This window comes from Cavia porcellus, unplaced genomic scaffold (assembly GCF_034190915.1).
Source record: "Cavia porcellus strain 051 isolate PalLab524CR breed Dunkin Hartley unplaced genomic scaffold, mCavPor4.1 scaffold_7, whole genome shotgun sequence".
NCBI lineage: Eukaryota > Metazoa > Chordata > Mammalia > Rodentia > Caviidae > Cavia > Cavia porcellus.
In genome coordinates, this window is record NW_026947490.1 from 24,558,200 (window position 1) to 24,571,528 (window position 13,329).

The 13,329-nt window shown below is 46.1% G+C and overlaps 1 protein-coding gene across 12 annotated transcripts in view; it reads right to left on the reverse strand.

Annotated features, from left to right (window-relative positions):
• Nucleotides 1-8,457, reverse strand: part of Zc3h4 (zinc finger CCCH-type containing 4) — a 39,030-nt gene extending 30,573 nt beyond the window's left edge. For 2 of the 12 annotated variants that reach the window (XM_063252963.1, XM_063252953.1), the window contains exon 1: nucleotides 6,945-8,456. In XM_063252963.1, coding sequence (XP_063109033.1) covers nucleotides 6,945-7,105 — 161 coding nt within the window. In that variant the 5' untranslated portion in view covers nucleotides 7,106-8,456. The other 10 variants (XM_063252958.1, XM_063252957.1, XM_063252962.1 and 7 more) reach the window with 10 other exon arrangements.
• Between the last annotated feature and the right edge of the window lie 4,872 nt (nucleotides 8,458-13,329).

The following is a 13,329-nucleotide window of genomic DNA, read 5'->3' on the forward strand; positions in this document are numbered from 1 at the left end:
AATATAACAAATGGGTGTGGCTGTCTGCCAATAATACACCTTCACTACAAAAAAACAGGTCAGCAGTGGCAGCTCAAAGCCACTCCTATCCTGGTTGCAGTGGCTTTCAACCTTTTAACTTGACCCATACCACTTCTTCTATATTCCTCTCAAACCAAAGTTTCACAAAGCCACATCTAACTTGAACCTCTTTTGTCACTGTTTTACGATCAAGAAGACAAATCAATAAATGGACTTCATATCCTCCTAATGAGTATAACCTGCAGTTAGAAAAATGCACCAGATCTGGGACAGCACAATGGGGAAAGAAATGTGCCTCCAGCACACCAGTTCTGTGACCTGGGATAAACGACTTCCCCTTTCTGTTGCATCGCCACAGCACCAAACGCCACTGCACCAAACGAGCTAATGTGAGAAGCCCTCAGCACAAAATCCACAGTGCACAAGTAGAAGAGACATTGTCACCTCTTGGGGAGACGAAGGGGACTGGCTTAGAAGTGGTTAACACAGAAGTCACATCCGGGGTGCCAGCCGCCCACTACTCTCATCTCTCTACCAACAGAGGGCACTGCATGGAAGGAGCAGAGCAGCCCGCAGGATACTCAGCCTTAGCGCTGTGAAGTACACTCTGGGTGACCACCTGAGCCCTAACTAGGACAAGGAAACTGGTCTCAGCCAGCTTCTGGGCCGGCCACGTCTCTTAATGACTCTGCCTGCCATCAGGCCATCTATGCTAACCTTACAACTTGTTTTTGCTTTCTGAGAAAGTATCTTACTATATTGCCCAGGCAGGTCTCAAACTCCTCCTGGTCTTAGCCTTCCGAGTGCTGGGATAACAGGTAAGTGCCACCACGCCCAGCTCCTAGCCCTACAGCTTTTAAGGCATGGACTTTGCACCTGTGGATCAGTAAAGTGCAGCACCAGCAAGTCTTTATGGAGCCCAGAAACTGCAAAAGATAGGTCAGACCAGAGAATATTAAGGTGGTAAAGGTGACCTTGGCCCAACTCTATAACCAAAGTCCTCAGCCCAGACAGAATCTTCGTACATTATACACTCAAACAAAAACGTTTCTGTGCTGAGAAAAAGTGTGGGGGAAGCCTGGCTGCTCAATGAATAAAAACCTTAACTGACTCAGCCAAAATACTCGGGCGTGTGGGATCCTGACAGACCGTCCCCTCAGAGACTCTGGAAAGGGCAACAGACTGAGTAAGGTGGTAGCACTCACTAGCTGCTGGTGGGTTCAAGCTCTAGTTCCCTGGTTTTCCAGTTCTCAGGAGCCCTACCATGGCTGTAGCACTGACTGAGATTCCAAGTGCAAAAGATTCGTGACAGCCAGGTATGAGGCCGAGATAGGAGGGTCACAAGTTCAAGGATGGCCTGGGCCACATGGGGAGGTCCTGTCTCAAAATTAAAAATAAAAGGGGTGGGGCTGGGGATTTAGCTCAGCAGCATAAGCACCTGCCTTGCAAGCAGGCAGTCGTGAGTTCGATCCCTGGTACCGATAAAAAGGAAAAAGACAAAAAATAAAATAAAATAAAAGGGGTACAGACAGTAGAGTACTTGCCTAGCCTAGCATACACCACGGGCTGAGTTCTCCCACTACAGAAAAAACAAGATAATTGACAATAGTATTTGCTCGAGACAATAGCACTCTTTTAGCATCCAGAGTAAGGACATTGGGCAAGCAGGAAATGCTGTAAAATGGCTTCTACTTACTTTCAAGCCCAATCAGCAGCTCTTTGCAATTAAATAAACTGACCAGAACCCTGAAAGGTGAAAGATAGATCAACTGCCTTCAAAAATGCAGACATCAGCCTTACTTCAGTTTACCCAGGAGACTGTAAATGTTCCATTTAGAACCTTTACATAGTTGGGAAAGACTCACTGAATGCTGAGCATTGTGGGAGTGTTACCCTTGTATCCATTTGGCCACAGTGACTCTAAGAAGTAGGCACCATGCTCAAGGCCCACTGCACACTGCCAGGGAGCAGCCAGGCCTGGGCACTCTTATCTGGCTCCAAAACCCACAGTCTTCCTCCACATCCTGTTGCCACCTCCAAGTTTTCAAAAGGATGTCACCATTTGCCTGACAAACAAGGAGCTAAGTCACTAATCCACTCATATGCAACATGGCAAAAATATTTAAAAACTAGAAAGATCCTTTACCCAATGCAATTTGACCAGGAAAAGTAAAAATAAACTATGCTTCCAGCAAACATCCACCGTTCTGCTATAAAATAAATATCCATAACAGAAAGCAACTAAAGAGGTGGGCGTGGTGGCCCACACCTGTTGTAATCCCAGCTCTAAGGAGGCTAAGGCAGAAGGATTGCTGCGAGTTTGAGGCCAGGGGTGGGGGGGGCTACAAAGTGAATTCAAGGTCAGCCTGAACTTTATAGCTAGATCCTGTCTCAACAAACAAAACAACAAAAACAACCTAAAGAAAGCAACTATATCTACCACGAACCAAAAGGCCCCATCTTCATTATTGTCACCAACCGAGTAACAATGGCCCCGGTGGGTAATATACCAATCTTACTGCCCACCTCACATTATTACTAACACAAAAACTCAGCACATCATCATCAAGATTGCGTCTACATTAATATCAAAAGCAAAGAGCTCTGCAGGAAGTCTAGGCCAAAAAATTTGGAAGGCTAAATCCATTAATATTGGTTCCCCTCAATCTCATTTTTACTTTTACTCATCAAAGTGAACTTCAAGTGCCACCAGAACTGGCAGCTTTTCCATATTAGGTTCTAATTCTGAAACTGGTCATTTATTCCAACGGGATTCTCTCCACCAATAAGCAGACTGCTCATAGTCTAGTCCTTGAAAGAGCCTAATATACATCAACTGCCAGGAAGCTACAGAACCTCCTTTTTTCTCTCCTCTTAGCAGCAGCTGTGCTGCCTGCCTTGCTACATACAGGTTAGGCACCTTACTCAACTTGGCATTTTCACTATTTGCTCTATAATTCAACTTCCCCAAACAGGGCTATAATCAATTGCTGTGGCACTAGAAGATACTGTCCACAGGGACCAGTTAGGTTCTCTGGAACATGACTTGACTTAAAGCTATCCAGAGAGACTTAAAGTCTCATTAGTGATTTTCACCAGAGGTATTTTACTGTAACTAGATCTGGCCTTTATAAAGAAATGTTTCCCCCTACTCAGGAGCCACAAAAATAGAACACAAGTGAACAGCTTAAGGAAACCTTGAGATAGCCATTTCTTTCCATCAGGGAGGTAAGAGATCTAAGGGCAAGGAGCAGAGGTGAAGGCATTATTAGAAGATGAATCCCTGACTAGGCTCAATTGTTCTACATTCAACTGTATGCAAATTTACAAACTTCAAAGCCAAATTGTCCGGCAGTAAATAGCTAAGAAGGCCTCATTTCCACAGGTGTGAAAACATTTCCCAAGGGATCAGCCTTCCTGGCTCAAGAAAAACCACAGTAGTGGTTTTCTAAAATAGCTAGCTCCACCTAAAATTCTAGCTTGTCAGGAATCCAAAATTTAAACCTTCAAAACTGAAAACCTGACTCAGGGTCAGTAAGATGGGATGGGTTGGCATTAGGAAATTCTGTATTTTTCCTAAAGAAAAACGAACGATTTTGACTATAACATTCATACTTTTATGGTCACAACTGGTTTGGTTTCTAATGGGAGATCTAGATTTGCTGTGAAATAAATCCTCTCTGAGAGAACAAAAATTTAAAAGGTTTTAAGGGTTTACAATTTGCTGTTAAATCAGGCATTCTGAGTGACACCCTTTTCTTTTTCTTTTGCAACATCCATTAATTTCATTTTTAACTACTACTGGTACATCAGTTTAGGGGAGAAAAAAGGTAGTACTGTGACATTTCAAAAACAAGGTTTACCAAAATGCAGTCTGATTGAATTACTGGGGCTTCTTAGACTTGATGAAATTCCTTTGAGAAAACAAAAAAGCAAAAAACAAAAAAACCCTTGTGTTGATGTGTCTGAGTGTGTCCTTTAAGAAAATCTGCAGATTCAGCTGATTGCTAAAATTTTCACAAACAGTATGTCCTTAAAATTGCATTTAAAAAACTAAACTTAAATAAGCATTCTTCAATTTAGTAATTCTATAAACTTGAGAGTCATCAGTTAACATCCAGTTTCTGCTCTTAGCTCCTGGAGGAAGAATTTTACCAAGGATTGGAAACTCCAAATAAGCGCAATTCCTTTTCAGACTGGACAGTGTGTTCGTTTTGTGCTTTGGACATTTTTCACAGGATACTATTCATTCTGGGAATTTCTTCCTCCCATAACTTATTTTACACACAAGACCACCACTGCACCACAGTTGTGAACATATTAAGAATAAAGTAAGTGGCCTAATGAATTGCAGTTCATCTAAACGTGAGTGAACACGTTTCTCCTAAGAATGGAAAAAAAGAAACTGTCTTTTGGAGAAGGCTAGGGCTGTGTGTTAGAAAGATTGCTAACAAAGTATGTAAGGGACCAAAGTGGACTAGAATGAAAATGTAACTTCAACGTGTTTGTCTTTTAACCCAAAAACTTATGCTTGTAAAACACATCAGAAGTGGTGTTTGGTTCTGCAAGTCATTTCTGTTTGTTTTTTTCCTTTGTACGGGTAGGATAGGGGACCAGACGTGTTCTCTCCAACATGACTGGGCGTGTAACACATTTGGTATCAACTTTTCACAGTCAGGCATGTGCTTTCCAACAAAGAGCAGTGGAGACAGGCAGATTGGGCTTGACACAGTTTACACATTTTGTGCTTCAACAGTACTTTACAAATGACTTGCTCAATTTAAACGTCTGTCACCATAAGACACATTGGAATAAAATGAGGAAACTGGACCTACTTGAACCACAAGCTTTTTGGCGGAGAGGTGGGGAGAACTTTAACTTGAATGCAAGTATCATAAACCAAATTTAGTAAACTTGTCTCCTACACGTGGCTGGATAAAGTAATGGACTGACATGGAAAGAGGGTCCCCAAGAGTCTGATTTTTGTCATGTTACAGTAATACTTTTTTTTCTTTGAGAAAACTGTGTACGTCAAATTTTTAAAATTAAACATTGAAAGGATGTGCAAGTCTAAAAGGGCTCAACAGGGTTAGAAACCTGATTTGAACATATAAATTCATTCTCTCAAGCATCACTTTTGGTCTAAAGGCGAGGAGTAAGGCAGGCAAGAAAAGGGACAAAAAGAGGGAGATAATTGAATTACTCAATAAAAGAGGCTACTTACCATCCCAACCCATTGTAAGACATACACTTCTGACATTAGAGAACTCCTTAGAGGTCGAATAAAGCATGTGAGCACCTTTGAGTAATGCACCTGCCCCCAGAGAGGGGGCCCCGGAAGCCCAACGTGGGCTTAGCGAACAGACCTTTGCTAATCTGTTTATTTCCTTGAACTGGAGTCGGGCTGCGAAGGGCTGCGAGTCCCAGGACGATACATTTAATTAAAACAGGAAAAAAAAAAATTTGTAAACGCTCACCAAACTGCTGCACTTGTGTCTCTGAATGTGGGTGGCATTTCTTTTAAAAAGCAAAGTATGGTCTGTGAAGGAGAAAGGGAAAAAGGGGGAGGTGGAAGTGGGGGAAAAGGGGCCGTGGGGCCTGAGGGGGGAGCCCTGGCTGAGCCCCGGCCTGGGCTGCGCCCGAACAGCCGCCCGCCCAGCGCGTTCTCTTCCCCTCCCCACCCCCATTCCCTCGGCAACTTGCTCTCCCGCCGGCTGAATCCCACCTTTCCTGCTCAGATCCTCTCTCCAGCCTTGGCTCCCTACCCCACCAGGTAGGGTGAGCGACCTTGCATCCCAACGCCCACTGCTCTAGCAAGGCAAACAGAGGTCCCCAGCTCATCTGAAAGGCGCGGGGCTGGCCCCATTATCACGCGCCAGAGAAGGGCGTGGGGACCCATTTCGAACTGAATTAAAGGGGTGAGGGACGTCCTTTTCCACCCGCAGTCAAAGCACCAGAAAACCTTTTCTTTCCGGGAAGGGATGGGCGCCCCTTTTTATACCGGAGAGGCGAACCTCAAAAGAAAGCTAGGGGCAACTTCCTCTCCCAAGCTAAGAACCAAACGCCCCCTAAAAAAAATACGGCCGGGGTCCCACCCCCTGGTCACCTACCTAAGAAAAAAGAGGGAACCCCTCCCGCTACGGACAAGCGTGGGGAAAGGGCTTGTCCCTCCAAAAGAGGGGGTTTCATCAAAAAGGCTAGAGATACACCCCACGATTCAGTTTTCTGGAGTGTAGCTAGAAAACACCTCCCGCCAAAAAAAAAAAAAAAAAAAAGTGCAAAGGAGCCGCCATCAAAGATCCCCCATTAGAAAGATTAAGACTGGGCGAACCCCCACTTTCTGCCTAAGAAAGCTCGGGTGCCTATCCAAGAAGGGCAGGGCGCACCTCCCCCAGGAGAAAGGATACTGCCGGGGGCTAGAAGACCACCCCCAACTCCAAGCCCCTAAGAGAGGGACTGTAGCTTGAGATCCCCCCCAAAAAGGGTCCGGGAGCCCCTCCCCCACCCCGCCCCGAAGCCAGGCGGCGGGCGGGCCGGTGGCTGCCAGCTCCAGGCGCAGGGGCAGCGCGGACCCCGCGGGCCTCCACAGCGCCCCCCGGCGCCCCCTCCCCAGGGCGGGCACGGGGGTCCGGGGGGCGCCTCCTCACCTTCCCCTCAGCATGGCGCCCAAAAAAGACAGAGCGAGAGCGAGGGAGAGCGGGCGAGCGCCGCGAGGGGGGGGAAACGCATGAGGCCGGGAGAGAAAGCAAGCGAGAAAGAGCGAGGAGCAAGAGACACCCACCGACCCCGCCCTTCCTCCTCCTCCTCCTCCTCCTCCTCCTCCGCGGCCCGGCCCAACATGGCGGCTGCCCTTCCTCCTCCTCCTCCTCCTCCTCCTCCTCCTCCCCCCGGGGACGCTGCCCCGGCGCGGCCGGGGGCCTGACCTGTCGTCAGGGAGCGGGAGGCGGTGGTGGAGGAGGTGCGGGGAGCCTGGGCGGGCGTCGGGGGAACACGGAGGAGGCGAAGGCGATGATGGCGGCGGCGGCGATGGCGATGGCGGCGACTCTGATGGCGGCGGCGGGGGGGTCCCGGGCGCGGCCTCCATGGATCCTTGGGGGGGAGGGGACGTGAATGCACGAAAAAGGACTGCTTGGGCGTGGCGGGAGGGGCACACTTCGGCTCAGAGGGCTCCTGGTGGGAACTGGGTCTGTATTTTTTCGGTTTCGGAATCACCTCGGCGCCGACTTCCGCGTAGGCCGCGCGGCCTAGGCCCCGGCGGGCCGCCCGCCACCTGCTTTCTCCGCAGCCCGCGGCCGGTCACTCGCTCACGGGCGCGGGGCCCTCATCTCAGCGAGCGCCCCCACACACACTCGCCCACGGGTCCGGGGCGGGGTACCCGAGGACACGGACACTAGTGGGTTGGTTGGGTGTAATTAGCGCGGACCGCGCGCGATGGAGCAAGCGAGGGGGAGGGGAGTAGAGGTGAGCGAGCGAAGAGGGATTAAAAAAAACAAAAAAGGATTTTAGGAAGAGAGGAAACGGGCCACAGAGAGACTGGCCGACTGGTCTGCCCGCCCTAAGTGCCCCGGCTGCCGCCCCCGCCGCAGTCAGGAATTCACACAAAATGGCGGCACGACCGGGAGGAACCTAGACACTGAGACTGGAGGAAGGGCGTGGAGGGAGGGGTAACTGAGAGGCGGTGGCCCGGGCTGCGTCACGCGGAGGGACAGGACCGACTGCTCGTCCGAAGATTGGCGGAAATAGCCGATAGGGAAGCGAGGCCGAGGAGAGGCGAAAAAAGCCGAAAACAGCTGAGCCGGCAACTGCTGGAGGCTGGGGTGAGCCAGAAAGAGCTGAAAGTGATTTGGGCCAGAGAGGTACGAGAAGCCAAAAGAAAATGGAAACAGCCGAAGACGATGATAAGGATAGAGCTAGAGAAAGAATGGGGCACCGGAAAGAGTCGAAGCGTATGGGTACTGGACCGAAAAAAAAATCAATCCGAAAAGAGCCGAAGAGAGACGGCTGTAGGAGGCGGAAATAGCCGAAAGAAACCGAGCTGGGGTAATGTGACTAAGTCGAACGGGTGGGGACTGAAAGGCGATTAACTGAGAGCAAATGACTTTGAGGAACTCGCCAGACAGCAAGCGAGAAGAACTGAAAACTGCTAGCTTGAAGGAAGGTGGAAAAAGTGAAAGGTTTTAGGTGGAAGAATGGAAGGGAAGAAAAAAATAACCGAAAGCCGGAGGTCGGTCCCAGGAGTCGTAGGTTTCCGGAGAAGAGGGGCTGGAGTAGGGCTTGGCGGAGATGGTGTCACTAGATACCTCGGCCGGTGACGTCATGGAGAGCAGAGAGGGGCGGGGCTTGTATTACGGAACCTTCCACCGGAAAGCCGCGACCTGGGTTCCAAGGCAGTGTACAAACGTAGTTTTGTCAGGCTCGCACCGTCTTAGGGAGAATCGCTGTTATTCCCCTTCGCAGGTGAGAACTGAAAAAACTGAAAGTTGGGCGCGGTGGCGCGCAAGACCCAGGAGGTTGAAGCAAGAAAGACCCTAAAATCCAGCCCAATCTGAACAATTCAGTGAGACCCTGTCACTAAATCAAAATAAAAAGAAGCTAAGAATGTTATAGCTACTTGCAAAGGCTGTGAGTTCAGTTTTCAGGACGGGCAAAAAAAGTAGTGAACTGGCTGCAGGTCAGAGGATCAGGACAAAATTTTTAATCGAAATTGTCATTCCGTTGCCTCCTGTAAACTTGTTCAGTTTACCTCCGGTTGTCAACCAGGAAGCCAGGCGTTCTTGCCGCAAGGAACTGGCACTCCAAATCTCCTTGTCCTTTTGAGCACTTAAGAGAACTCAGTCAAAACGCACAGGCTGCCTGCAGAAACAGATACAATTTACTGTAGTAACCTGGGCGTAGTGTGCGCCTGTTATCCCAGCGCTCGAAAGGCTGAGGCAAGAGGATCACTGTGAGTTTGAGGCCAGCCTGGCGACAGCAAGACCCTATCCAAAAAAAAAAAAAAAAATTTTTTTTTTTTTTACTGCAGTGAGAAAGTAGGCAGTGCCACAAACGTTTGTGTCCAAGTCCGAATGTAGTTCTTTCTGCACAAGAAGTTACTCCTGAGGTCCAGACAACTAGAGTGATTATGATGCTTATTGACGTTTTTTCTTAGAAGTTACTTTGGAGTTGTAAAATGACTTTCTGTCTTCAAATGGCCAGTGTTCCCTCATGGGGCTTTAATCATGTTAGAACCTTAGGGAAAAAATGTTATGAAAGATGTTTCTTTTAATATAAACTAGATCCCAACCCAAGGCAAGAGGATCTTCAAAGGCCATTTCCTTTCCTTACATCGTTGGGCTGTAGGCTATGGCAGCCAGGACTAGTGTGTGCCTTGTTCTAGAAGAGAACCTGTGTTTAAGGGTCTGAGAGTAAAGGATCAGAAGTGTATTATACATTGAGGTCTTTGTTTCTTGACTATAAGCATCTCAGCATGTTGTTTTAGACTCTCCTTTTGTCTGAGATCTACTAATGTCTACCTAACAGAGGGGTCTTCTTTGACTAATTTAATTGCCCTTTCTACGGTGTCACTCCCATCATAGATGATGAGAATGGTTCCTAGCTTCACAAGTTTAATTACAAATCTCTAATTGAAAGGGAGGGGACTGAGAGCTAAAGAATAAGGAAGGTGGGGAAAGACTCAGGATTGTAGTTTAGTATGGGACCAGAGGGAGAAGGTTCCAGGCAGAGAAAATAGCTTATTTCAAGTTCGGATGAGGTACAGACCATTTAAATTTCAGGACCAAGAAAACTTGCAGGGCACAAATGACAAGTCAGTGGTAGGTGACTCCTAGTATAGCAGTTCTGCTGTCAAACAGATTAAAAAATGTAAAAAGGGCTGAAGATGAATTTTTTTTTAAAAGGCTGGAGATGTATCTTAGTGCTATCTAGGTTCAATCTCCAAAAAAGTTCTGCTTCTAAGTTTTTCTTTTACTATCTGTCAAGCAGGAGTGCTTCTTAACAGTTTTTCAGATCATAATAGAATATTTACAATTATAGGGGTTGATTTAGCTCAGCGGTGTAAGTGCCTGCCTTGCAAGCAGGCAGTCGTGAGTTCAATCCCGGTACTGATAAAAAGGAAAAAGACAAAAAAAAAAAAAAAAAAGAATATTTACAAGTATTGACTACCAAACCCTGATTTAAAAGCCCTAAATTTTAGATGTTATTTGCTCTGACTTGCCATTTAACTCATTTAACTCTTTTCTTTCTTTTTTTTGGGGGGAGGTCTTTTTGAAACAGGGTCTCTCTATGTTCTTCTGGCTCACTTTGTAGCCCAGGTTGGTCTCAAATTTGCAATGATCCTCCTGCCTCAGCCTCTCAAGTGCTAGGATTAGAGGCGTTTGCCACCATGCCTGGTTACCATTTAATTCTTGATTAGGCTTTATATTCAGCAGTTTTCTTTTTTTCCTGTTTTTTGTAGTTCAGGCTGGCCTTAAAGTGAGCCCCCTGCTTCAGCTTCCTGATTGCTGGGATTACAGGTGTATGCCAGCATATTTGGTTTGAGACAGGGTCTCAATGCAGTTCAAGGGGACACTGAGTTCACTATACAGCCCAAATTGATTTCAAATTTGTCAAGATTCTCCTGCCTCATCTCCCAAATGCGCTGGGATTATAGGCATATACCACTACACCCAGTGTTGAACATTCTTGTTCATGCCCCCTTAGGTATGCATTTCATTCTTTTTATTGTTGTTGCTTTTTCTTTTTCTTTGCAGTACTGAAAATTAAACCCAGGCCCTTTAGCCTGACCTACATACACAGTCTTTTTTTTTTTTTTTCTTTTTTGAGACAGACTCATGCTATATAGTTCAGGCTGGACTTGTATGCACTATTTATTTATTTATTGTATTTTTCGTTTTTATCGGTACCAGGGATCAAACTCACGACTGCCTGCTTGCAAGGCAGGCGCTTATGCCACTGAGCTAAATCTCCAGCCCCAGTATGCACTGTTTAACCCCAGGCTGGTCTAGAATTTGTAGTGAATCTCCTGCCTCAGCCTCTTGATTGCTGGAATTACAAGTATGCCCCCATGCCAGGATCCAAATTTTTTATTTGAATGCAGGTTATGTGGTGTACTTACTTTGTGTATGTGCATCACACTGTGTACCTGCAGTTACATACTCTTCTGTTTGTATGTTAATCTTCAATAAAAAGTAAAGTAGTTGGGCATGGTGGTGCAAACCTGTAATCCCACCAGCTGGGGCAGGATGATTGCCAGCAGTTCCAGGCCAGCCTAGGTTATATAGTGAGTTTAAAGCCAGCCTGAATTACGTGGTGAGATCCTGCTTTAAAAACCAAAGTAATAGTCTGGGCGTGGTTGGCCCATGCCTGTAATCCCAGCATTTGGGAGGATGAGACAAGGGAATCATTGCAAATTTGAGACCAGCCTGGGGCTACAAAGTGAACTCAAGGCCAGCCTGAACTGCATAAGGAAACCCTGTCTCAAAAAGACAGAAAAAAAAAAAAGTAATAAAACCCCAAACTAAGTGTTCCAACCCTGGATTATATAAATTAGGTAAGAGAAGTAGTGATAGTCAAATTGAGAGAGGAATCTTGTCTACTTGGCTCTCAAGGGGATGATGCTGCCCCCTAAAGGATATTTTGGAAATTACTAAGGAAAATTAATGAGTGGTTTTTGGCTGTGGACTGGTTCTCAAGGGAATATTATTGCTCTCTTAGGGATATTTTGGAAATTTGGTTTTTTGGTGATTAATGATAATGGTAAGGAGCTTATTTCCAGGTGTGCTAAAGTGTTCTACAATATAATCATAACAAATGGGCACAGGGCTAAGGGTTTAGCTCAGTGGGGTAAGTGCCTGCCTGGCAAGCGCAAGGTCCTGACTTCAATACCTGGTACCAAAAAACCAAAACAGAACAAAAAAAACCTAATGGGCATATAATGAACAAAGTTAATGAGAGCGCCTAAATAATGGAAAGAACCCACTGTGGTGGTGCGTGCCTGTTATCTCAGCACTCAGGAGGCTGAAGCAGGAGGATCACACAAGTTTGAGGCCAGCCTAGACTACATATTGATAGTGTATCAAAAAATAACCAAATAAATTGGGGATAAACTATTTATACTCAATTATATTAACCTATATGCTAACCTAATGCTAGATTGTCCAGTTCTTTTTGAATTGTGCAAAGCTATGGTAGGTTCTTGGTAGTTCACATACAAGACATATATCACCATCTTTTGGCAATGAAAATGTAAAACTAGAGATGATAGTTGCATAACGTAATGAATACACCAAATGCCACTGAGCTGCTCATTTATTTATTCGTTTGGTGGTGCTAGGAAGCAGACCAGACCCTCATGCATGCAAGGCAAAAGCCTTATTGCTGATAAACACCTCCAGCTTAAAAAGTATTACTTTATTTATTTATTTAACTTTTAGAAACAGGATTTTGCTATGCAACCAAAGTTGGCCACCTGCCTTAGCCTACCAAGTGCTGGGATTACAGGTGTATGCCACCATCTCTGGGTCCAAAAGGTTAATTTTTTGTTGTTGTTTTTGTTTTTGTTTTTTTTGAGACAGGATCTTGCTATGCCCAGTTTTGCAGCAATCCTCCTGCCTCAGTCTCCCATCAAAAGATTAATTTTAGATTGTGTGACTTTTACCTCGGTAAAAAATTTTTGGCTGACACAGGAGGAATTCTCCCAAGTTTGAGACCAGCCTGGGCTAGAAAGTGAGTCAAAGCTAGCCTGGTAAGGATGGGGATTAGTTCAATGGCACAAGCGCCTGTCTGGCAAGTATGAGGTCGTGAGTTCCATCCCCGGTACCAAAAAAACAAAGCCAGCTTGATCTTCATAGCAAGACGTGTCTCAAAAAAACACAAACAAGTTGTAACACAGTTTTAAGAGGCATACCCTCCAAATTGATGACTGTGTCCTTATGTTTCATTTTTGCCACAAACCATAAAAAAAGTATAGGAGGCGGGGCTGGGGATTTAGCTCAGCGCATAAGCGCCTGCCTTGCAAGCAGGCAGTCGTGAGTTCGATCCCCAGTACCAATAAAAAGGAAAAAGACAAAAAAAAGTATAGGGGAAGAAAAGAATGGGAGACCCTCTTAGACTGTTTTTGCAGAATTTTTCAGAATTGCTCCAAATATATAGACAACCCCTCAACGAGCCCTTAATCATTGTGACCAATGAGTGCTAGCTAGGACAGTCTTCCACTAGCGAGCGAGAAGGCACCGAGAGGTGTGGACTGTCAGAATCACTTTGAAAATTGCAGTGGTAAAGGCTGGGGATGTAGCTCAGAGGCACAGTGCC